Source organism: Electrophorus electricus, chromosome 15, assembly GCF_013358815.1.
Source record: "Electrophorus electricus isolate fEleEle1 chromosome 15, fEleEle1.pri, whole genome shotgun sequence".
In the NCBI taxonomy this organism is placed as follows: Eukaryota; Metazoa; Chordata; class Actinopteri; order Gymnotiformes; family Gymnotidae; genus Electrophorus; species Electrophorus electricus.
Genome location: NC_049549.1, coordinates 15962024 through 15987484, shown reverse-complemented (window position 1 = coordinate 15987484; position 25461 = coordinate 15962024). Strand labels below are relative to the sequence as shown.

Sequence of the window (25461 nt, the reverse complement as noted above, 5' to 3'; positions counted from 1 at the left end):
ACCACAGTGTTTTCCCCTTGTCTCTGTTTATTTAGTCCTCTGTGTTTTTGTTACCCTTGCCGAATAAACCACCTCCTGCATTTGCATTCCGCCTCTCGCCTCGTTCCTGCGGGATACATAAAAGTAGCTAAAATGCATTGCTTTAATATGTTAATCATTAATAAGATGAGGCCAAATATTTTTTGACTAAACACTCTGGCTAAACATTCCTTTAAAATGATTAATCCTCACAGCCTGGTGTCAGTGGCTGAACTTCACCATGCATGTCAGTGGAATTCCCATAAGTAAACAACTACTGTTAGCCTGCCTCCTCTTTAGCACTGTCTATGGACAAACCTCAGGACCGTAAGTATTCTGCAAAGAAATCTGTGGGTAACTTGAATAGCCTTTTAACTGTGTCATTTTATAATAAATTCACGTTGTGTTTAGGTAGACATACTTTATTTTCAAACCATGTAAAACATAGTGTTGCATAATATTAATAAGTAATTTTACTGGCTACATTTTTCTGAAGACATATATTTTTCATTAAGGAAATAGATATTTAGATGGTAAATTGCATTGTAGAGTTCTGAATGTTTTTTTGAAGGGTTCAGATACATTCCTTAGACTGATTCAGTTTTGACTTAAAGTTAACAGATACACCTTTAACACAAAATGGCCACTTGTGATCAGAATGCAATTTACATAACAAATGTGGTTTCAAAGAGTGCCTTTGATATTTTGCATTATTTTATATAGTAGCTCCAGATATGTCACTTCAGACATTGAAACCTTTTTTTTCATGTGACTTTTTGAAAATAATAATTTTTGGAGATTTATTTGCCTAGTAAGCTACAGTTAGCTGGTAAGAGAGATTACATAACTATGATGCATTGTCTATAATCATGAGACGTTTACAGAGGGTCCGTTGCTCTGCCACAACCTCTCTGGTGTCCAGCTTGACTCCTGTAACAGAGCCAGGTCTTTATCAGTTTGTTCAGAGCCCTTTTGTTGATACTCTTGCCCCAGCACACATCAGAACAGAATATGGCACTTGCAACAACAGACTAGTCGAAAGTCCAAAGGCGATTTGTGCACACTCAAAAGGACCTCAGTCTTCTCAGAAAATACAGCTGGCTCTGTCCTTTCTTGAACACTGCACAGGTGTTGGAACCCCACTGCAGACTGTGGTCTAAGTGCACACCGAGGTACTTGTAAGTACCAACCCCCTCCCTTCAATCAGCGCGACTAGGGAGATTTGGATTTCCACTGCCATGTCATTCCTTTGGCTTCCCAGATTTACTATGCAGCTGGTTCAATATACACCAGTAGAATACAATTTTCCTGTATTCATCCTCCTGTCCTTTCCTGATACAACCCACGATGGGTGTGTCATGTGAGAATCTCTGCAGATGGAATGAGCTGGAGTTGTACCTAAAACCTGAGGTGTACAGATTGAACAGGACTGGTGCTAATACAGTCCTCTGAGGAGCTTCAGTGCTGCACATGGCCATGTCTGAGACACGGCCCTACAGCTTCATAAGCTGGGGTTGACCAGTCAGGAAGTCCATTATCCATGAGATGATGGATTCATCCACTTGTGTCAGCTGAAGCTTCTTTCCAAGTAACACAGACCGTATGGTGTTGAATACACTGGAGAAAAAAAAAAACCATGATCCTCACTATACTGCCTGTTGTCTTTAGAAGGGTGTATGGTTTGTCCAGCAAATATTTAGTAGTGTAACACTTTAATAAATTTTCAGTTATAGATATTCAGATTAATTGGGGCTCCACCCTGATTAACCTGGATAAATTAATTAAATTAACCCATTTATTAATGATAATTCAGTCTCAACTCATAAAAGTCACCAGTCTCATCTACCAAAAATTCCAATATCACTCATGGCTCATAAGCATTATAACTACACTATAGCTATTGAATAAACAGAGATAGGAGAACATGCATAAAAATGATTAAGATTCTACTAATGACTAGAGGTATTGAATCTTCTAAAATCACTGCAGGATAGCAAAATGTAGCAAAGGAATTAACGTAACATAAATGAACAAAATCTACTTTTGTGGTGGAACCAAAGCTACGTAATAAAGGAAAGGACAGAAGAAAAAAACTGTTTAAGTATTTTGTGAGAATGATGAACCGGTCAATCTACTTATCAAACCAAACAATGACCAACGAAGGAAACTTATTAACTAAATGAGATTCAGGGTGAGAGAGCATGACTAAAAGTATAAGATCTAATTTAAATACGACATAATTTTGATATATAGAAAACGTAGCATTACTATTGATATTAACTGGTAACCTTAAAGGGGAAACTTGTCCTTACAACTCATTGAGCTTGACCATGTCAGACCATCTGGGTGGCACTGAGAGAGAGTGTCTGTTTTTAATCACATTGCTAGCTGCTCGACCCTACACGAGCAATGTACGACGATGAGGGTGAGACGATTAGGCTTCTTGATCCGCAGGGTAGGACTTCCGGAGCTGGCTCGGTTGGAGAGTCCTAGACCTTGGTGGTCATGTGTCCTATCCTTTCTTTTGATGATGATTGTGGAATGATTTATTGCCAGCCATATTGTGAAACTTCCATCACTTTCAACACAGCGAGGCGAGCTTGCTTGATATGTGGCTCTGATGAATGAATTCCGACACAAACTAAAATCTAAGAAATTAAGCAGAACCAACAAAAACATTCTAGTAAGATCCACAATGAATCAATTAAACAAAAGGAAATACAGGAACTCAGGTGGTGTCCACAATGCTGGGAACAGGAACTGGCTAGGTGGCATCCACAATGCCAGAGACTCACACAGGCTGGGTGGCTGGTGGAACAATCAGTGGGACAAGAAACTGGGTGATTCTGGAAGAAACCATTCAGCAGCTCCCAAAGCTCACACGGGAAGCTTGAAGTGGCGCTTGAGAGTTAACCGAGTACCACAGAATCGGTTCTCTATACATTCCTTCCATCTATCTGCATCTTTCCCTACAGGTTGCTCTTCCATGTAGTGTTGATAAAGACGGGAAGACAAGATTTATTAAGGTCAAGTCAGGAGTCAGAGTCATTTAAACAGTCCAAGGTCAAATTACTTACACAAACAGAGGCTTATGCAGATGAAGGTTAGAACAAATAGAAGCTATGTACAAACAATGACCAGCAACAAGAGCTAGAAAACACAGAGTTTAAAGACACGTACTAACGAGAGGACAGGTGGGGACAAAGAACCAGGAATTGAAAAACAAAACAAAGACATGAGACAGGGTAGCTATGGAAAAAGACCTTAACCATTACAACTACCAATTTCTACCTCATTGACTTAGAATGAAATTTGTAAAGAAATGATCAAACCCAGCGATGGGTGACGATTTGAATTCATTAGAATGAATAATTCAAGTTAATAAGGAACAAGTAATGAAAAGAATAATGAAACAATGGACATTTATCAAGTATTAGAAGCAAACATCACAATTTGAAGATTATATTAAGATAGCCACATGTTACTGGCTGACAATCATTTGACATCATAGTAGGTTAGAATAGCACGTTATTACTTTGTGAAGCTGTGGGACAAGAAACGTGTGAACATATATATCCCATTATTAACAGAGCAAAAGTCTGAAAACTTCAAAGTATCCATTCTAAGTCTGTAAAAGTGTAGAGATGTGGAAACCTAAAATTTAGAACTTAAAACCAGACAAAAAAAAGGAAGAACTGCCAGAAGATTTTGTCAATAGACAATATTTATCACAGAGTTGCTGAGATTGGTTCTCATACAGATCAGAGTTGCAGTAATGTTTGCTTTCTATCTCTTGTTTTTACATCTGTTGGAACTGATCTCAAAATATTGTTTTTGTCTGTAGATATTTCATGGTGACATTTCCTGCAGTGATAGAGTCTGGCTCTGAGGCTAAACTCTGTGTGAGTCTCCTGAGGCCTAATGAGACTCTACAAATGACCATTTACCTCATTCACAACAATCACAGCAGAACACTTGTAGAGGAGACAGTGGAGGAAGAGTTTCATCGCTGCTCCCAGTTCAAGGTCAGAAACCAGTAAGATAATCATTTATTTTTCCTACAGCTGTTATTGTTGATTGAAGTCTAGGGCAACATATGTCTTTATCTCTACAGGCTCCAGAGGTTGATGGCCAGTCTCTGCAGGAGATAAAAGTGCAAGTGAAAGGTGAAAGTTTTGAGATGACAAAGAAAAGCAGAGTCCTGTTTAAGTCATACAGCAAACTAACATTTATTCAGACTGATAAACCAATCTACAATCCTGGCCAAACAGGTAATTCATCCTTCCTGTAATATGTGTCACTATTTCCAGTTCATGTGTATGGCTTACATGAAAATGTTAGTGAATGTACAACTTAGAACATATATCTATACCATTGGCCTCTCACAGTGAATTTCAGAGTTGTCGCCATGGATTCAAATTTTGTTCCCCTTGAACAAAAGGTAAGAGGAGTCTGTTTCTGTGGCTGAATAATAAGATAAGAATAATCTGGCTGGGCTGTAAATTCCAGTAAGTCACAACATTCAGTCAGGCAGATGAAGTGACTAGTTGCTGTTTTATGCATTGCCATCTATTTACATTTAGATTTTAATGTGTTACATAATATCATAGTAGGTATCTTGATAGTGTTTGGAGGTATTTTGATTCTTAATGAAAATGACAAAATACTGATGCACAGTCCTCTACTCAACAGTACAGCGCAGTGACATTGGAGGTAAGATGATGGCACCATATATTAATTTGACACTGATGTTGAAGTTCTTAACATTATTCTTTACTTCCTTTATATTTTCATTTGAATAGGTAAGTATTAACAGCAAGTATTTTCTTTTTTTCTTTTGTGGAACCAAACAGGATAATAATAATAACAGAATTGGTCAGTGGATGAATGTGTCCTCCTCAGGCCTGATACTGCAGCTTTCTCATAAGCTAAATTCTGAGGCTCCTCAGGGCTTGTATAAGTTGAAGGCCAACATTGGTAACAAACTGACTGAACATCATTTTAAAGTGAAAAAGTATGGTAAGTGGCAATACTAGTACACTAGTTTTGTTAATATGTATGTAACTGACATAATATATATGTAATTCATCTTATAAAAACTGCATCTGGCTTCCAGTTTTACCTAAGTTTGAGGTTACAATAAAAGCACCAGAACAACAAAGCGTCGGTGAGGAGGAACTGAAGTTAGAGATTTGCGGAAAGTAAGTGACTGTCTTATACCCTCCTAAGGCTTCACTTACCAGAGCTTCAGAAACTCTTTGAATCCAATGGTTTAATGTATCAGTACATAAAAGATAATCTGGTCCTCTGCACAATGCACAACAGATTCCACCATATCATTATTTATTTGACAAAAATAAAGCCAAAATGGAGAAGTCATGTGAGAAAAACTAAGTACACCCCATTAATCAGTAGCTTGTAGAATCAGCTTTAGAAGCTATAACTTATATATATATATATATATATATATATATATATATATATATATATATATAAATAACTTATGTACTTATAACTATAAGTAAACATTTTCTTTATGACTATCAGTCTCTCACATCATTCTGGAGGAATTTTGGCCCGCCTTTCTTTACAGCATTGCTTCAGTTCATTGAGGTTTCTGGGCATTTGTTTATCCACAGCTCTCTTAAGGTCCTGCTACAGCATTTCAGTAGGGTTGAGGTCTGGACTGTGCTTGGCACCATTGTCCTGTCACATGACCCATTTCTGCCAAGCTTTAGCTGTTGGATAGATGGCCTCACATTTGACTCTAGAATGCTTTGGTATAGAGGAGGAGTTTGTGGTTGACTCAATGACTATAAAGTGCCCAGGTCCTGTGGCTGCTAAACAAGCCTAAATCATCAGCCCTCTATTGCTATACTTGACTGTTGGTATCAGGTGTTTGTGCTGATATGCTGAGTTTGGTTTTTGCCAAATGTGGCATTTTGAATTGTGACAACGCCATTTTGGTCTCAGTTGTCCAAAGAGTGTTGTTCCTTTTGCTTTACTCAGAGGCAACTCTGCCATGTTCTTTTTAGAAAAAAAGGTCTTCTCTTAGCAACCCTTCCAAACAAATCATACTTATTCAATCTTTTCAAACTGTATTGTCATGATCTTGAACATTTATCATACTACTTGAGGCCTGTTCAGTCTGTGATGTAGCTCTTGGGTTTTCTCTGAGAATTGCATGGTCAGAACTTGAGGTGAATTTGCTTGGACGTCCATTCATGGGATGATGGCTAACTGTCTTGAATATTTTCCACTTGTGAATGATCTTTCTCACTGTAGAATAATATACTTCAATAGTTTGGAAATTGTATATTATAACCCTTCCCAGATTCTCTAGGATCATTTCTGATGTCTTGGCATTGTGTTAACAAATACCTGAACACTCCAGAGCAACAAACTGCCAAAACATCTGCTTGATCAGTTAATCAAGGGCATTTGATTAGTAGCATCTGGCTGCTACTTACCCCCTTAATTCCAATGGAAGCAGTAAGGGCATACTTAATTTTTTACTACACACTGCTTCTGCTTTTTTGCCTAGTTTTTGTTAAATAAATAGTGACACGATGGAATCTGTTGTGTTAATGTTCATCTGAGGTTGTATTTGTATTCAGAGGATGTATTGTGTGTGTGTGTGTGTGTGTGTGTGTGTGTGTGTGTGTGTGTATATATATATGCGTGTATATTTGTATGTATATGCATGTATATTTGTATGTATATGCGTGTACATGCGTATGTACATATTTGTAGGAATTACATATAGATAATGAAAACTTGATTGATTACTAGTTCTGGCTTTAAACTAGAACAAAATTTTTGTGCAATTTAAAAACAATGAATTTTTAAAGGTACACATATCGACAACCAGTTTCTGGAAAAGCACTCTTGCGGGTGTGCCGGCCATTCTGGAGGTATGCTTATTATGAGGATGTCCCTATGATTTCATTATGTCTGACTGAAACGGTGGAGGTACGAATGTTATCAATCATTGAAGGATAGTATTTTTTCTCTCTCACTAATTAAGCAGTTCTGACTGAATATTCAAATATTTGTTTTGGGGATTTCCCCCACAGCTCAGCAGGACTGGTTGTGCCTTTCCCTCCTTCAATATATCAACATTCATGAATACTGAAATGGAAAGTAATTTACAAGATTCTCTTGCTGTTACTGCCACAGTGACAGAGGAAGGCACAGGTGAGCCATAAGCAGATCACTGAGTAAAATGATTGACATAAGATGAAATCTGTTTCAGAGCATTCTAAGGTTTCACCCTATTCATTCTAGTTTATGGCCTCACAATGCCACACATTCTGTTGCTGGGACTCCAGGAGAGTATAACTGGCCTGCTCTCTGGGTGGGAAGGATGGCTTTGTTTTTCTCTCCCTCTATTGTTTTATCATGTGATGGTAGCAAATCTGGGCATCTCTTAGCTCACATCTACATAATGGTGTAGTTACTGCACTCCTCCAAACATGCTCAGTGTTTCAATGACATTGTTTGGAAAAGATACTGTGGCTGGTGTCGTGTGCCTGGGAAGAACAATTTGTGATGTTTTCTTCAGCCCTCCTCTGCCTGGTGGATGTTTTTCAAGTAAATAGGGATGGGATCTATTTCTGGACAATTGCCAACCCAACTAGTACATGGGATTTGGCTAAACTGGAAGAAAACTGGTTGCACTTTAAACACTTACATTGCAACTCACATTGTGCTTAATTTTTTTCTAGCAATTTCCATGGTAAAGTCTGAAAATATACAGCTCACTTTTCAAATTGGTAAAGTTGAGTTCCTTGATTTACCAAAAACCTTTGAACGAGGGACAATTCTAGAGGGAAAAGTAAGATTTCTTTGATTTCAAACCTTCATTATGTCCATTATATTGACTAATAATTTCCATGATTTTTAAATTTTGATACCAGAATGTGAAAAACAATGTTTTTTTTCGATGGTCAACAGATCAAACTTACAAATTTCAGGGGAAGAGTCATTCCCAACAAGACAGTCTATATTTTTACTGAAGGGTGGTCTCCAAAGCTACTTCTTAATCTCACTACAGACATGAACGGAATGGCAAACTTCTCAATGAATGCACCTGATGGCCCAGAAACACAAATGACTCTGTTTGTATGTTATGATGATCTGAGTTCTCAAAACAATTTGAAATCAACAGAATGTGTTGTCTTGCATTTTAAATATTATTGTTATATTCTCATCTAGGCAAGTGTTGTTCCACAAATCCGATACAAGTATAAAACACCCCATTTTACAACCAGTGAAGCCCATATACAACTGTTCCAACTTGCCACACCTTACAGTCCAGTATACAGTCAATTGTTAATAGAAAGCTTAAACAAACCACTAATATGTGGTGCCGAAGCTTCCATAACTATTAAGTATTACATTGTTGGGGAAACCAATGAGACTTTCAGCACTGATATTATATACATGGTGAGTACATGCAGAAATATTTTATGGAAAATGAAACCACTGGATTTACTCTCTTCCAAAAGCTATGACTGAAATGCAGTTTTTCAGTATAATTTGTTTTGCCCTCTGTTACAGGTCTTATCTAAAGGAGCTATAATCCATCATGGCTATGAGAAAGTTGAAGTTAAGGATTCTAGTAGGTTGAGAGAGGGAAAACTCTCTTTTGAACTGTTTATTAGTACTGAGCTGGCTCCTACGGTTCAGGTTCTGGCATACTGTGTACTGCCCAGTGAGAACATTATTGGTGCCAGCAAAAATTTTGGCGTGGAAAAATGTTTCAAAAACAAGGTAATTTATTTTGTGTTTTTGAGATCCAAGATAAGTTGGTGTCTTTTTTTCATCCATGAAAAGCATAAAACTGAAAAGCATAAAGGTTTTTCCATTGTGGGTTTCCATCAGGTGTCTCTGCAGTTCTCTCCCTCCCGGGCAGTTCCTGGGGAGGAGAACACTCTCCAGCTCTCAGCTCTGCCTGGTTCACTGTGTGGCCTCAGCGCAGTAGATCAGAGTGTGTTCATCATGGAGCCCAGAGATCGCCTGAACACTGACACGGTGAAGCTAAAATCTAGGGCATTTTAAGTGTCTTTAGAAGGTGTAACTAAGTTTCATATTTTCTTACATAATCCAACGGGTTTCAAAAATAAAATACATAATGTAGAACTCCTGGAAAATGATTGGATTGTAGTATAAAGTGTTATTGTGCTCTCAACATGGTCAAGTGGAGTTGTTTTCATTAAAACCTCCTTATTTCACTTGTCTTGTTAGGAGTGTGTGTCTAAGGTAATAAAAAAGAAATTATTATTATAATTATTATTGAATTGTTTTGAATTAATAATCATATTAATTATTTCATATAATTTTTCTTTAATTATAATTAATTATTGTAGTTAAAGCAAACATGTGGATAACAAAACATGTAGTTTGATAGACGGAGAGATGGACTTGTTAAAATCTTGTCTAGTTTTTTATTATTACATTTAAATAAATATTTATAATATATTTTCAACTTTAATAATATATAGTGTTATTTATATAACTCTGACATAATGGAATAGCTTACTGCAGTGGTTTTAACACCGTTAATAAAATTTCCATCATAGTGGATGAAATTAATGTATTAATGTATTAATTTTAATACATTTATTAATTATTAATTATTCAGTCTCAACTCATGAACATCACCAATTCGATACGTGATTACTTCCTGTCTACCAAACATTAGAATATCACTCGAATCACAGACATAATAAACAAGGTATGTTTATTGAATAAGCATAGATAGGAAAAATATGAACAACAATCCTTGACTAAAATGATACTAATGAACAGGATTTTCGAGTTCACTAGAATAACAATAAAAAAAATGCAAACAAGCGAAACTTAATGCAAATAATTTGTGGTGGATAAAGTTAGCTAACTAGGCTAATACAGGAATGAGAGAAGAAACAAAAAGAGAAAGCAACCTCTGGGGATGACCAACGGGGTAATCGACTTATCAGCCAACAAAGGAAATTCATTAATCAAACGAAATTCATAATGCAAACTGAAGTATACGAGGAGAATCAAAGGTTCCAGAGCCAGCCATTGTGACACAGTAGAAGCACGAACTAATTATAGGACTGAGGAGGCTGTATCAGATGAGAGGAAAGAGTTAACTGAGTTAAGAGTTCTAAACAACAAAGTTTCTACTGTTGCCAGCAGGAATCATAAAAAGGGAAATGCTGGTTCTTGCAACCATGTAGAACTGTTTGGGGGGAGTACAGGAGAACCGTGTGTTCCATAAGAGTTGTCAGGATAGCGCATCATTCTGAATGGCAGAGCACGAGCAATAAAGGTCAATGACAGTGAGACCGAGGGATTGGATTCTTGGACCGAGGGATTGGCTCTTTGGAGCTGGCTTGTATTGGGAGCTATAGGCCTTTTGTGGGCAGGTCTTTCTGAAGAAGAAGTTTCGGTTCAAGCTTTGCTCAATATAGGTTTGCTCAATATAAACTGTGATGTCTTCCCAATCCCCCTCACCCCAATCCTCCTCCCCACCCGTTCCATTAGGCCCCTTGTCACTTAACACCTTGTACCAGTCTGAAAAGTGGGTCAAATTTTTCAGGTATATGTTGGCAGAAAAGGACATGCCTAGTTCATGCATATGTAATAGCCTTTGTTTTCACAACTAGAGGAAAATAATTTAGGAGCTACAGGAATACATGAATACATAGGATCCACCACAAATCAAGTAAACAAAGAAAATCATATATGTTATGTGTATACATAACACGTTTTAAATGATATAACAATGACAAGTTATATCTGTCTTTTTTTCTATATCACAGATCTTTAATTTGTTACCAGTGACATCAGTGGTAGATTACCCTTCTGAGGTTAAAGATGAGGTGGAATGCTTGCATGAAAGTCTAGACTGGAAGGCTGGGATAGACTATGTTTACGATGCTTTAAAGGTGACAAACTGACTTGTTGTAAAAAGTATCCTAACTGTAAATATATGTAAATATATTCTTCTCAAATGACCAAACTGCTAAATGCAATTTATTTAATACTCTCAATAACCTGCATTAGAGTAAAGTTGTTTGGAAACTCTCTTTATGTACATTTTTCTTGTGTTTATCTTGTAGAGTGTGGGACTGCAGATGGCAACTAATTTGGTTATTAGTGTACCTTACTGTCACAATGAGTATGAGTTCATGGAGGAGCTTTCCTTGGTTCTAGATGGTATATCCAGATTCCTCTTTTTTTACTCTGTTTATAAATTAGTGATCATTAGTGGGATTTCTCAGGTATCTACATGAGATGCATAATAGGTATTCAGATTTAAAGTGTTTATGAAGGTATGATCAAGATGTTTAACTCTTGTGGAGAAAAAGGTCATCCTGTAAAAAAAAAAAATCAGTATAAAAGAATTTTTAAGACTCTTGAGATACATTTTTATTTTAGATACCTACTTCACATTGCTGTTTCCACAAGCTAAAACAACTGGTAATAACGAATATATGTGGTATAATTAATGATTGTGTTTTTTGCTGATTCTCAGAGGCATTAGGATCAGCAATATCTGGATTTCTCAATGATGTTAGTCCTTTAGAGACAGTTCGTACATTCTTCCCCGAAACTTGGATATGGCAGCTTGTTGAAGTGGGGTTAGTGAATCAGCATATTACTACATGGTCTTGATTTTCTTTTTTAAATTTTATTAAAATGTACTTTGTTAGTTTAATGTGAGGTGGCCAATTTGTATTCCATACTTGAAGATTTTTCCATGCCACCAAAAACTACACAAAAGAGCCTTGGTCTAACCCTTTCATGTCAGTGTAGGCCCATGTAAGCAATGTTTCCAAAACAATATATTATCACCTAAACATTGCTACAATAAGACATATGCTAAGTCTTCATGATGTTCAAAAACTAGTAGATTCTTTTATAACTTTTAGATTAGATTAATGTCACATATTGCTGGAAGCCTACAAAATCAGTAAAACCTCTCCACAGAGACTCTGGATCAGCACAGGTTCCGGTCACTGTCCCTGACACCATCACCACATGGGAGACGGAGGCTTTCTGCCTGTCCCCCCAAGGTCTGGGACTTGCTCCTCCTGCTGAGCTCACTGTCTTCCAGCCCTTCTTCCTGGAGCTCTCACTGCCCTACTCCATCATCAGGGGAGAGATCTTTGAGCTCAAGGCCACTGTCTTCAACTACTTTCCTAAATGCATTTTGGTACTGAATGGTCAAGAATTTTATCTTTCCCATTTTATCTTGCGTTAAATATGCACAGTAAACCAATCCCCTGTGCTCCTCATACAGGTTAAAGTGACTCCAGCCCCCTCCACACACTACACTCTGAAAGCCTCCTCTGATGGCCAGTATTCATCCTGTTTGTGTGCAAGTGGTAGGAAGACCTTCAAGTGGACTCTGACTCCATCTGTGCTTGGTGAGTTTAATTCTTCTCAAGTTTGCATGATATCACCTTTTATTATATAACAGCAATACATTTCTACCACAATTTATGTGTTACAGGAGTCATGAATGTGACAGTCAGTGCAGAGGCTGAACAGTCCCAGACTGTGTGTGACAATGAGATTGTGAGCGTTCCAGAGAGAGGCCGTATTGATACAGTCACGCGAAGCCTGGTTGTACAGGTTGGTACCTGGAAAATATAATTAAAAGGTGAAAAATAGGTGTATAAGCTTAAAGTCAATGGTATTAGTTCTGTAAAATAAATAATAAATCACCATTTTCTCATGTAGGCTGAAGGAACTGAAAAAACCAAATGCCAGAGCTGGTTGCTTTGTCCACAAGGTTAGTCTTGCACATATTGGAATCAATGATTTACATCCCTCATCTACTTTACTACAGACATTAATGTATTAGAAACACCTCTAATCAAGTTAAACTGAATCTGAAATTCCACAAACATTCATGTTAAATCTGTAAACATTCTTGCATTCGCATGGCAAAATGATAAACATAAAGTCCAAATAGTCTTTAGGGAAAGACTTTAGAGGTTCACATTTGGAACAGTAGGCTAATTCTCCACTAAACACTAAGTTAGGCATTTCTAATAGGGTGGTTAGGAGATAGTTGTGCTGTGCCCACTGAGGAATCAATATTTATTTGAACTTGTGCATAATTAGTGCATAAATTCACTGCCTGCTAAAGAGCACCTTTTACCACCTGGCTGACAGGGAGCAGTGTTTCAGAGGAGCTGGAGCTCACTCTTCCTGAAGATGTAGTAGAGGGATCAGCAAGAGCTTCTGTTTCAGTGCTTGGTAAGATCTTAGGAGTATATGAAGAATGTTGTAACTTGTATGTTGTACCACCAAAATCTAATTATATTTAATAATTATTTATATAATTTATATAATATTTAAACCGCTGTGGAAGTGTGCAGTGTTATCGGTCATTGCCTTTGTTCATTTTCAGGTTTGTGTCTATGTTTATGGTCCTATTCATAGTCAGAATGTTTATAGTGTTCGTGTTCTCTGTTTATGTTGTATGTGAGTGCCGTTGTCTGTGTTGCATGTTGATTAACATCTGTCACTGCCAAGGGAGTCTGTGCATACGATCCTTGCCCTGCGGCACTTGGGCCGTTACAAATGGTTGATTATTTAAAATATGTTGAAGTTACTACAACAATATATTTTAATTAAATGTTGACTTTTAGCTGACTTTTGTTTAATTGTTTAAATGTGTTTCATTTTGTTTACAGTTTCATACAGACAAGAAAAAAGCACATTATTTTGCATTGTTTAAACTTCAGAAATAAAATAGAATTTTTTATGTCTAGTTCCTTTGTAGAATACGTATTGTTTGGCCTTACTGTGGAATGCTTGTAGGGGGTTGGATTGCTTACAAACTACATGTTTTTGGTGTGAAAGAACATCATCATTTACTTAAAGAGACAATATTTCTGTTTTGGTTTGCAGGAGACATACTGGGACGTGCACTAAAAAACTTTGATGGACTACTTAGGATGCCATATGGCTGTGGAGAACAAAACATTGCTCTCCTCTCCCCCAATATCTACATTCTTCAGTACCTACAGAACACTGGCCAGCTCACTGCAGCTATTCGTGAGAGGGCGACTGAGTTCCTTAAGAGCGGTGAGAGAGTCTTTATAAAGGAGGTGTTCAAGGTGACACAAACCACCCTTAGATGATTCTGGATGAAAAAAAAAAAAACAGGATCATTTTTTTTTTCCCCACTCAGGATACCAGAGGCAACTGAACTACAAGCATTTTGATGGTGCATATAGCACATTTGGCAGGGGAGAAGGGAACACATGGTGAGAAAATCATGACACACTGATGGTACTCAAATGATTAGAAAACCTAACCCTTCCTCAAGTTACTACTTTTCAGTGATGGTAAATGTATAAGCTATCATACAATCCTATGGAACAGAATCTGAATAATGATTACTTTCCCCAAGGTTAACTGCTTTTGTCTTGAGGACTTTTGGCCAAGCACAAAATTACATCTTTATTGATCCAGAAAATATTGACAGTGCAAAGACATGGTTGATAAAAAAGCAGAGACCAGATGGCTGTTTTATCAGACAGGGGAGATTGTTCAACAACAGAATGAAGGTATGTGATTAGGTACCAGGACAGTGAATGTACCAGATTTCATAGTAAAAAAAAGTTAATTGATTTTTGTTGTATTTGAGTAATTTTACAGTGTTTTGTAGGGCGGTGTAAATGATGATGTAACCATGACTGCATATATCACTGCATCATTGTTTGAACTGGGAGCTGAAGTCATGGTAAGGGTATTAATAATCAGTATGAATTACAGCTCAATATTCACATGGAACTAAACTTTGATAGAGAGGCTGGGCAAAGTTATTAATGATATATAGTTGTAACAACTAGAGGGTGCTGAATGCAGTGCTCATTTTGTCATCTTTTCTGCTGCGGCACTTAATTCATCACTTCATAGTCTGGAAAGTTTAAATTATCTAAGATTTAAAGACATTAACTGCGCTAATAAAATGTCAGAATGTAAGTGATTTGAGGATAATATTATTTGAGCATAGGGAGTCAGAGTCAGTCATTCAGTGAGTCATTCAATTATCCATTCACATGTGTGTTGTTAAATCATTGCATCCTCTCTGGGAATAGCACTAATTTCAAAAGTTAGGCATTGATTTTTATTTTGTTTTTGTCACCTTCATTCTAACTGATATTTTGGTTGCAGGATCCTGCAGTGAGTGGAGGGTTGAGATGCTTAAAGTCCACTATTGGTAACCTGACAAACACCTACACAACTGCCCTGTTGGCTTACACTTTCAGTCTGGCTGGAGAGAACGACGCTCGAGATCAGTTGCTAACAGAGCTGGACAGTGTTGCCATTTCAGGAGGTATGGAATGAATTAAGGCTGCCTCTCCAGAGTCAGCTATGCATTTGAACAGAGGTTCTCAAACAGTTAGCTGAATTAATTTATTTATGCATGTCCATTCTATTCTACCAAACATTTTTATGTTGATGAATCATTTAACATATTGGTTAATGAAGACCAAGGTGAATTCAACATTGAGGAAAAAGTGTTGAGAAAATTATCCACGTGGATTTGATATTTGCCAAGATGAAAAACTTTACATCCAGTTTACATATTATTTAATTTGATTTTGGGGTATATTTTGTTCATAGTGTTATGGTTTTCCTTTTCCTTTTCTAATTTCCTTGTCTAAGCAAGCTTATTTGTGCACTTTTAATTACAGATGGTCGCCTTCATTGGTCTCAGTCAGCATCAGGTGATTCGGACTCCTTAGCAGTGGAGATCAGCTCCTACGTGCTGCTCGCTGTTCTCACTACAGATCAGCTCTCTACTGCTGACTTGGGCTACGCCAACAGGATCGTCAGCTGGCTGGTGAGACAGCAGAATCCCTATGGAGGCTTCTCCTCCACCCAGGTATAAAGTACAGCTTTCCTTCTAACTCTTTATGCATTTACTGGGTCTGAATACACAGAGCACAAATCAATACTGTGTTGAAAATGTATAAATGGTTGTTTTTGTGTTTGGATCAGGACACAGTGGTGGCCCTCCAGGCTCTGGCTCTGTACTCCACCAAAGTGTTCAGCTCAGATGGCTCCAGCACAGTAACTGTGAAATCAGCAGGTGGAGACAGTCACCGGTTTGATGTTCACCAAAACAACAAGTTACTGTACCAGGAGAAACCTCTGCAGGATGTTCCTGGCAAATACAGCATTGATGTAAAAGGATCCACCTGTGTGTCAGTACAGGTCAGTGTGTCTGGTTCTTCCTTCCAACACAGGATACAGAACACATGGAGGATAAGTTCACAATATGTACATGTAGAGCTAGCTAGAAAAAATATGTAAATCTATGATGGCTAAATGGCCATGTACATTACAAATTACATTAATCTGACACTTTTATCCAAAACACCTTACGATTATGTACAACTTAAGCAATTGAATGTTAAGGGCCTTCCTCAGGGGCCCAACAGCAGCAACTTGGTAGTGGTAGGGCTTGAACCAGTAACCTTCCGATTAGAAGCCAATTACCTTAATCACTGAGCTACCACAGCAGTAACTTCCATTAGTAACTTCCATTAGTGGGAAATGCTTTCCAGTTTCCCCATTAAAAGTGTAAATGATCGATTCTAATTCATCTTTCTCATCACCTCTCACAGGTGGCTCTTTTCTACAACATCCCCACACCTACTGAAACCAGCACATTACACATCAAAGCTGAGATTGAGGGAAATTGCACAAAATCATTTAGGAACACTTTGTCTCTCTTTGTCTCAGTCATGTAAGAATGTATTTTTGATTTACAAAAACAACAGCAACAACAACAACAACAAAAAACAAACAAAAAAAGTGGAACAATGAGTGAAAATGAGTGGAAATGACAACTTTGGATGATAACTTTTCAGTGACTTTATGGAAATTACTTTACTGTATATGATTGCTTCTCTGCATAAAGTGAAAGTAGTGTAAATATTCTGCAACAATCAGAGTGCAGAATTGTTACACCTGAATCAGAAACATGCCTGTAATTCTACATCCAATGTGGAACAGTTTGTCATAGCTTAGCATTTGGGCTAATGTGATGTCATCAGAATTCTGATGATTAATAATAAATTACTTTAGCCTGTAATGACATTGTTTAGGATAGTAAAATCAGTGACATATTTTTCCGCTTCAGATATAATGGAACATTACCCAGCACTAATATGGTTATAGTGGATATTAAGCTCTTATCTGGATTCACAGCTGATCCCAGTGCCGTAAGTAGTGGAACGAGCCGATTCTAAAGCTGAACATATTATCATGTATATAACGGAGGAGGTGAGAGAAAACTACAATATATTCCATATATATGTGGAAGCACTTTGCTTGCACAGCAGATGAAAGACCTCTGTCTAAAAAGTTCTGTTTCTCTGGAAACTCTGCATGCTTTACTACAATTTAGAATATCTCTCAACCAGTTTGTCTCACACTATGTTTGAAACAGAATGTCTCTGTCAGAGAATGTTCTTGAAAACTGTAACTCCAACATAAAGGAAATATGTAATCTGAATGTCTATTACAAATGTCTGAAATGAAATTTACAGATGAACCCTGATGAACAAATGCTAAAATAACGTTACTTAAAAAGCAGGGTTAGTAAAAATGACTTTTGCATTAGGCAATCCAGCATTTAGTGTTAATGGATGGTTCTTTTTCATTTTTGCAGTTCTCCATAGAGGGCTTAGACCCTCATATATAGATATATAATCTATATTCCTAGTGACACCCCTGCTTTTTATTAAATTATTGCTAATAATGTTCTTCTTCTCTTAGCTAAAAAATAGCCAACATATGGAACGAGTTGATTCTAAAGCTGACCATATTATCATGTATATAAAGGAGGTGAGAAAACCACAATAATAATCAATTGATGTATTTATTTACATGTCATAATCATTTATACATTTATTTTGTTTGAATGGTTGACTTAAAAAGGTTATCAGATTGGCAGATGAAGGAGACTATTGTATATCCACTCTTATTTCTACAGCAAATAAAATAACCGGAAAATAGAACACAGACCCACCTGTGAAATATTGTTTTTATATTGGTATGTCTGGTGTGTGTCTAACAGGTTCCAAGGAATATTCCTATGTATTATCAGCTGTTTATTAATCAGGTGCTACCAGTCCAGAATCTCAAGCCTGCTGTGATCAAAGTTTATGATTACTATCAAACAAGTAAGATTTTCCTAGTTGATGCTCAATCACTGTATACTATATACTGAAGTACTACACTATAGTACTATATAGCAGTATACCATAATCTGTATACTTACTATACATGTGTTGCTGTCCTTTTCTGATTTTAACTATTTCATTTAGGTGACCAGTCTGAAACAGAATACTCATCTCCCTGTGTGTGAAATTTCACATCTGCAGGCCCATGTTAAAGGACTTGACTATTTGCTGCATCTTGCTTCATTGAATTAATAAGTAATTTTTGATGCTATCATGCATATCTCAAATAAAAGCATAAAAGTGAACTATGGTCTCTTTAACTAACTATAAACATTCTTCCCAGGAGTGTTTTGTGGAAAGATCTTCATACACTCTGTAATATCTTTTTAAAGAAAATTTGGGAACTCAAACTAAATCAGCTGCTAATAATCCAGGGGCAAACATTTTGGCATGTTTGCAAGTTTTCAGGATTTCACAGATTGGTGCAATGTTCCTCTAGGAAAACCTAGGAGGCTAAGAATGCTTAGATGTGCGAGAGGTTTATACCCACCAATTGCCACTGAAAACAGCAAGACATATATCACCACACATCATGCCCAGTTGTTAGGTAATCTCAAATAGACTTGTTTAAGTGGTTCTGACATTTTGTGCTATGAATATACAATTGGGCTACCCCTGTAGGCTTTGTGCACAAGCAGAAGTTCTTTATCAAACATATCAAACATTTCTTGGATTGACTGACTATGTTTTGGGTAAGTGGAACATTGATGGACTACTTAGAATGCCATATGATTTTGGAGAACAAAACATTGTCAAATCGCCAAACAACAATCAACAATATTTTATTCATGTATATTAAATATCTTTGTCTCCTTCCACTAAAAATAAATAAGGTTGATTTGTCCATTTGGGGGAAAAAAGAAGATGAAAAATGCTTTGGTTTATCCACGCTTGTTTGATCAAGACTTACTATAAGATCTATACTATAATTGATAAAAATAAATTCCAAGCATGTTTTCTGTCTCTGTTTGATTAGAAATATTATGAGCTAATAGTGCAGTTCTTTCAATCAAACAAATGTGTATATGATGCCTCTATAAGAATTGAAGGTCAGGCAAGCCTTAATTTGTGGTATTTTTAAAAGCCACTGGATTAATTTACTGTGTCAGGTTTTTCACACTGATTTTAGTTATGCATTATTTTAAAAATGAGTCATTTTTTCTGCATATTTAAAAGAAAGTTTTTAGTGCAGGAATGTTTTCTGTGAAAAGCACTTTAGTTTGTTTGAGCAAATTGTATTGTAGTGGCTTCTTGTTTATATAAATGGAAATATATATATATATTTCATGACTTGTGGCAACCAAAATTGCAAACTCAATTAGTCACAGACAAACGTCCTCAAGCAAAACAAAATCCTACAGTGGAAACTCTCTAATTCACTGGGAAAGGTCAGTGGTACTGTAATAAAGCATTATGAAAATGTATGAAATTTTTCAGAATCAGGCCTATTACAATGTACACTTAATCAGAGAAGAAAATTCTGTCAGCTGCAGAAAAAACAAAATTCAATGTGTAAAATTAAACATTACTGAAAACTGAGTTAGTTGGGACTATTTTATAAAGATAAAAAGCTACTCTGAAGTCAGGAGAACACAGTCCTTAAACTCTCTGACATAAAGATCATTTAGCAGACACTTTTATCCAAAGTGACTTACAACTGTGACTGAGTACAGTTAGAAAAATTAAGGGTTAAGGGGGTCAACATTAATAACAACAAGTGAGGGAATTGAACCAGCAACTATCTAATTATTAGGCCAGTAGCACAACCACTGCGCTCCAGTACTATTACTAGGATTACTCTAGTACCTGTCACTTTTTACCTGGAAACAGTGTGCACACTCTGCACCCAGTCAACTCTATGAAATGTCATGCCTAAAGTTTAGAGGAAAAGGAAAGGGTGTATTAAAATTACAAAGGGAGAGGGAGGTTCACATGGTGTGAACCAGTGTGGTGTTTGTAAATTCTTGAACTGGATCTGCCTATGTGTTTTTAGAAACCAGAACTGTCTGCATACTTTCCAAAACCTTCTCACTGTCTGCATAGTGATAGGCACGATGTAGATCCTTTTTCTAGGATCTAAAGTGTTGTAGTGTCATATATTGAGGAATTCGCCATAACAGTATGATAAATTAAAGAGATTATAGACATAGGGGAGGACATCTTCTGGAGTATTCAAATGGGGTATTTTTTGGAGCATCTGAAATTTTTTTTTAGAAGTTTTATCTTTCACCCTGAAGTTGTAAATATTTAAAAATGTTTTGGTAAGATATATTAAAAATTTCTGAGATCTGCTTAAAACTAGTAAATGAACAATTTACATAAAGATCCCTTATAGTTTTAAGCCATTTCTCCACTCAAGAACTTAAAATCCCATCCCTAATACCATTAGCTACAATAGGGCTGCAATGAAGCTGTCTTTAATAGAGTAGATTTGTGGCCAATAAATAGAAGAATTTGTTCCCAGGTATAGAATGTGTTAAGTATGAGAGGGCTAGTCAGGATGTCATTCGTAAGGATTCAAGCCTTGAATATACATTTTAAACAATTAATTTTAATCATGTTTGGGGGGGGGGGGTTCCAATAACTTTGAAAAGACCTTATAACCTTTATTGTTTTGTAAATAATTTAAAGCAATTAGTACCACTTCCTCAATGACCTCACCATTCAACGTATTGTTATCCTCTTGACAAACTTTTAAGTGTTGTGGGACATTCTCCAAAAAGCAAAAGTAGCATGGGTGGGCCAGACTGCAAGCACCCAGACCTATCAATGCAGTTTGTCATTGTCATGGGACGTCGTTAATGTTCGTGTACATCGTTAATGTTATTTGTGAGTGCCACCATCGTGTTTTTGTGTCATTAAATGTTTCACTCCGTCGAGAGGGTCTGTGCGTCCTGTTTCACGCCCTTTGGCACTCGGGCATTCGTTACAGTCATGAAGGTTTTCAAGTCTTTGACTTAATGTGGTGCTGCATAGACCATCTGTTACCTGGGTCAGTGCACTGTATTAAAAACACTGTATTTAAACACTGTAATACAATACACTGTTCATAGCCTATTAACACATGTAACTTTCTGTTTATTATTATATCTTTATTATTATATTATATCAGAGTAGAACAATCAGAGATTTAAATTTAAACTAAACCACAAATTTATAAATATTCAATAGCAATGAAATAATGCTTTTGAATAGCTTTTGAATTTTTTATTTATTTGATCAATGGCTTGTATTGAAGAACAGTAATAAGAAAAATGAAACTATATTCCTTTACCAATTATATTTTTCTTTCATTATACTATAATACAATGTCTTCTTAAAATAGCATTGTTATCAATATGAACAGCCACATAACTATGAATAATTCCAAACTCCCTTTCTCTCTTTCATTTCTCTTGTGTGTCTGTGTACCTCAATAACAATAATAAAAATATTATTTAATACATTTTAGCTTCTATGTAATGTTACTTTCATCTTAAGATGGGCTTCCTTATCATCCAATGGCCTACAGAAATAAGAACAACTCTATATACAAATTTATTATAATCAGTTATATAGTACAGTACTGCATTATATAAGAGTATTATATAACATGTTTGTGTATAGTCCTACTCTGGGGGGGTGCCAACCAAGCCCACCCTCAAATCTGTATTTACTTTGTTTGCTAGCTGTCATTGCTTAGGCTGTGCTTTCATTTCTACAAACCAAAATTAATGTTTTTAACATCCCTCTTTAAAACATTTTAGTCCGAATTTTCTATTATTTTAACAAAGAAAAATGTAAAAGTTATCATCACCCTAACATATTGTAAAGGTTATAGCTTTTTGCAAAATTAATTAATTTTGGTGAAGAGGACATTCTTTGTGTAACGCGGGGTGGCCCGAGTGCCGAAGGGCGTGGAGAAGGACGCACACACTTCCTCGACAAGGACGAACATTTAGTTGAAACAAATAAACACAACGGCACTCACACGTATTACAGAGAAGGAACATGAAACGGTTAACAATAAACAGACACGATAAACGGGAATACATGTAATGATGATGCTAACATTTAACATTAACACGCTACATTAACACGTTACGTCAACAATGGCCAACGAAGCGGAATTCCCTGACGTGGCTTCACATACACACAGACAAACGAGGCGCAGGTGTGTGCAGGCGTGGCCACAAACGAAGCTCCTCCTACTGCACATGACCGGCCAAACCACGTGCCTGGCGGGAGGCGAGCGTTCCGTGACACTTTGTCATTTGTTTTTGAGAGTGGCTCTTATGGAGCAGCGCTCCCCCTCTTGTGTTTTTAGTGCCGATCAATGGGACGCATTAGGAGTAGCGACCTGGTCCTATGGAACTCTGTAAAAACACAGCAAGATCTGCTGTAGCTCACGTGGGTGGCAGGCAGTAACTGACTTCACGTCTCTCTTCTAATTTCCTACCTCAACTACAAAAGGCTACTCTGCTAAGGTGAAGTGCAGTTCATCTCGATCAAGGATCATGTCTACCCTTAACTATGGGAGCTTAACGGTACCTATAATTACTATATGTATAATCACTATAGAATTCTACTTTATAATAAATAAACTTGTCTTGCCTAACTGAATAAATAACCTGCCAACAGAGGGAGGCAGAGAGCTGCCACATAATTAGCATGGGCCTGGGCCTAAGGGCTGCTTACACACTCAAGCTTAGGTTCACTTGGCATCATGAGTTCACTCTGAATCGGTGTCTAACCTGGTAATCTTTCGTATTGTTGTCTTGAGCTCCTCTTCCTCTCGAGTAGTCAGCCTACGTAGAGACAGCAGAGTCCAAGGTAACCAACAATGTGTCTTCCCAGAGAGAGGGGTCTTCTCCAACCTCTGGCATGGCCTACCTCCTGCTTCTTCATGCCTTTAACTCCAGAAGATATCTGAATGGTCTAGGACCAAAACATCTGTACTTGAAGAATACAAACCCAACAGGCCTCTCAGGCCTCTCACTAAGAACCAGTAGGCTAGCAGCGCCTAGAATCAGATCCAGACTAGATGAGGCAACTAAGTCATTATGCTGCCAAAAGATAGAACTTCATCCACTTGTTTTACAAGTGCATATTTGTTTTTAAAATAGTGATGTTAAAGAGACCTATAACATGTTAAACCTTTTAAAATAAGTTTTCAAACTGTCAAGCCATCTTGCCACAGCATGAGAACAGCTTTCTTGGTGCTCTATTCACAATGTCTGCACATAGGTAGAGACCTGCTTCAGTTGGCCTGCCAAACAATAACCACCTAAATTTCTGTTTACACATGTGCTGTATTTGGCCTTTGTTAAGAGTTACTTTCTCATACCCTTCTTACTGTCTCACCAAAATATATTTGAAGTGACAGGATCTTTTTGGTGGGTTGTTCTATTTTATTGTCTTACAAACTTAAAAATGGAAACACACTCGCTCTTTCCACACTCTCCATCTAGTTGTGTCCCTTTAGCTCCCTTTTTTGTTTTCCTTTGTGCGTCATTTGTCCCTTCTTTACTAACCTTTTATATCTACTGACCATTTAACTCCTTAGGTTAGTTCTCGTCCTGTTTTAGCGTCATGAGATGGAAAGCGAATAAGGTTACTGTTTGCGGTCCCCTGAGTTTGCCAACACTGCAAAAAGGTCTTAGAAGACATCTACTTCTCTTGATCAAGCTTTTTGCTTGTAATGCTTTCAAGAAACATGCTGTTGAGCCAGGTAAATTCATAATCCTGAGTTTATATACCCAGTGTAACAGAAAGAACATTTTGCTACCCCGTTTTGATTCTTGTGTAGAGGACCCAAGCTTGACGGAAAAAGACCAATGAAAGCGAGAGTGTGTGTGTGTGTGTGTGTGTGTGTGTGTGTGTGTATGTATGTGTGTATATATATATATATAGGCAACCTACCACTGCTTGATGGGAGAGAAGGAGCCTGCAGTCAGTTAACATTAAATTTTTTATGTTTTAATTATGTTTTTTTTTATTCACTGTTTGTGTATATACGTCTTTATTTTAGTCTTTCCATTTTTCCATTTCAGTCTGGTTAGTGTATTATTTTTGAAGTACTCCATCCTCATATATTTCCTCCTACTATGTGTCTTCTCCACCTGTTTCTTCCACAGAATCCAGTCCGTTTATTGTTGTCTGTCAATAAACTCTGCATTGTCTATCAGTAAACTTTGTAATGACTAAGTCTCCATCTTCCTGCCTAGATGTCACTAAATATAAAATCATTAAACACTCAGAGATTCGGAACACCATGGAATGAATGTTATAAAATAATCACCTAGTTCTGATCATAAACTGCTTTTAACTCCTGGAACTTCAAATGTTCTTTGCCCAGCTGATGAAGGACCTCAGTCTGAAGTGTCCTGTTTCTCTGGAAATCCTGTGCATCACTTTGGATTTTTTTACTGCCTTTACCTCTTTAATTACAGTACAATGGAATCTTAATTACTCCCTGGAATCTTCTTATGGACTGATTCTTTTTGTTGTTGCATATATCAGACTTTAGAATATAAGAATATCCTTACTGTGCATTAATTACATAATACACAGGTTTCTTTGTCTTCTGAAAGACAAGAAGCTTATATTTCCTGAACCCACTTCCATGGAGTTGGATTTCACAAAATATGGTCCCAGAAAAGCAGACATACCCACACTTATTTAGAGACTCAACAGTAGGCACAAACTTTGGGAGGACTAGGAAATTAATGCTTACTTACTTCTTGATGTTTCTGATATAGTGCCTAAGAGAAACATTTCTCTGCTGTCCCTTCTCTGTACTCATTTTTGAGTTTTTTCTCAAGTTGGCAAATAAAATGACCAAGCAAGCAGAAGAGAGAAAGAGCAGCAGGAAGAGGTGCATTGGTACGTAGAAGTATGTGTAATATTATCTGACCCTGAGAGGTGGGCCCACAAGTGCAGGCGTGTTTTTCTCAGCCAATCACAATCGTGTTTTCTGTCTCCCATTCACATAAAGAACTGTTTCTGAGAGGTTTCCTTTGGGAAGATTTTATCAGTAATGTTATGTTTATAGGTTTGCAGCCATCCACTACAAATTATGTAAGCTTTGTGTAATGGATGATAACTCTGTAGAACATTACAATTCCATGTTCATTTCTATGTTATCCTTTCAATAACAATGAAGAATATTTAGAAATTTTTAAAAAAGATT

At 37.0% G+C, this 25461-nt stretch overlaps 1 protein-coding gene and 1 long non-coding RNA gene across 2 annotated transcripts; one reads left to right on the top strand and one right to left on the bottom strand.

Moving 5' to 3' along the window:
- The first annotated feature begins 259 nt into the window (after positions 1 to 259).
- Positions 260 to 18528, top strand: LOC113579454 (alpha-2-macroglobulin-like). Its single transcript, XM_035534178.1, has 34 exons — positions 260 to 345; positions 3863 to 4043; positions 4133 to 4289; positions 4407 to 4459; positions 4711 to 4731; positions 4872 to 5037; positions 5135 to 5219; positions 6870 to 6990; positions 7095 to 7215; positions 7746 to 7855; positions 7975 to 8142; positions 8236 to 8466; positions 8581 to 8793; positions 8905 to 9054; positions 10830 to 10955; positions 11130 to 11226; positions 11546 to 11651; positions 12001 to 12226; positions 12314 to 12440; positions 12527 to 12648; positions 12757 to 12808; positions 13195 to 13278; positions 13936 to 14112; positions 14219 to 14294; positions 14441 to 14597; positions 14699 to 14773; positions 15208 to 15370; positions 15732 to 15922; positions 16039 to 16254; positions 16668 to 16789; positions 17186 to 17267; positions 17824 to 17892; positions 18125 to 18230; positions 18375 to 18528. Exons 1-34 carry the CDS (start codon positions 260 to 262, stop codon positions 18413 to 18415), a joined length of 4278 nt encoding a protein of 1425 aa, XP_035390071.1. The 3' UTR covers positions 18416 to 18528.
- LOC118242542 lies at positions 12572 to 25101 on the bottom strand. The gene is made up of 3 exons (XR_004776898.1): positions 25010 to 25101; positions 23024 to 23077; positions 12572 to 12656 (listed from the first exon to the last, which is right to left on the bottom strand). It is a non-coding gene; the product is annotated as an uncharacterized LOC118242542 (long non-coding RNA).
- Between the last annotated feature and the right edge of the window lie 360 nt (positions 25102 to 25461).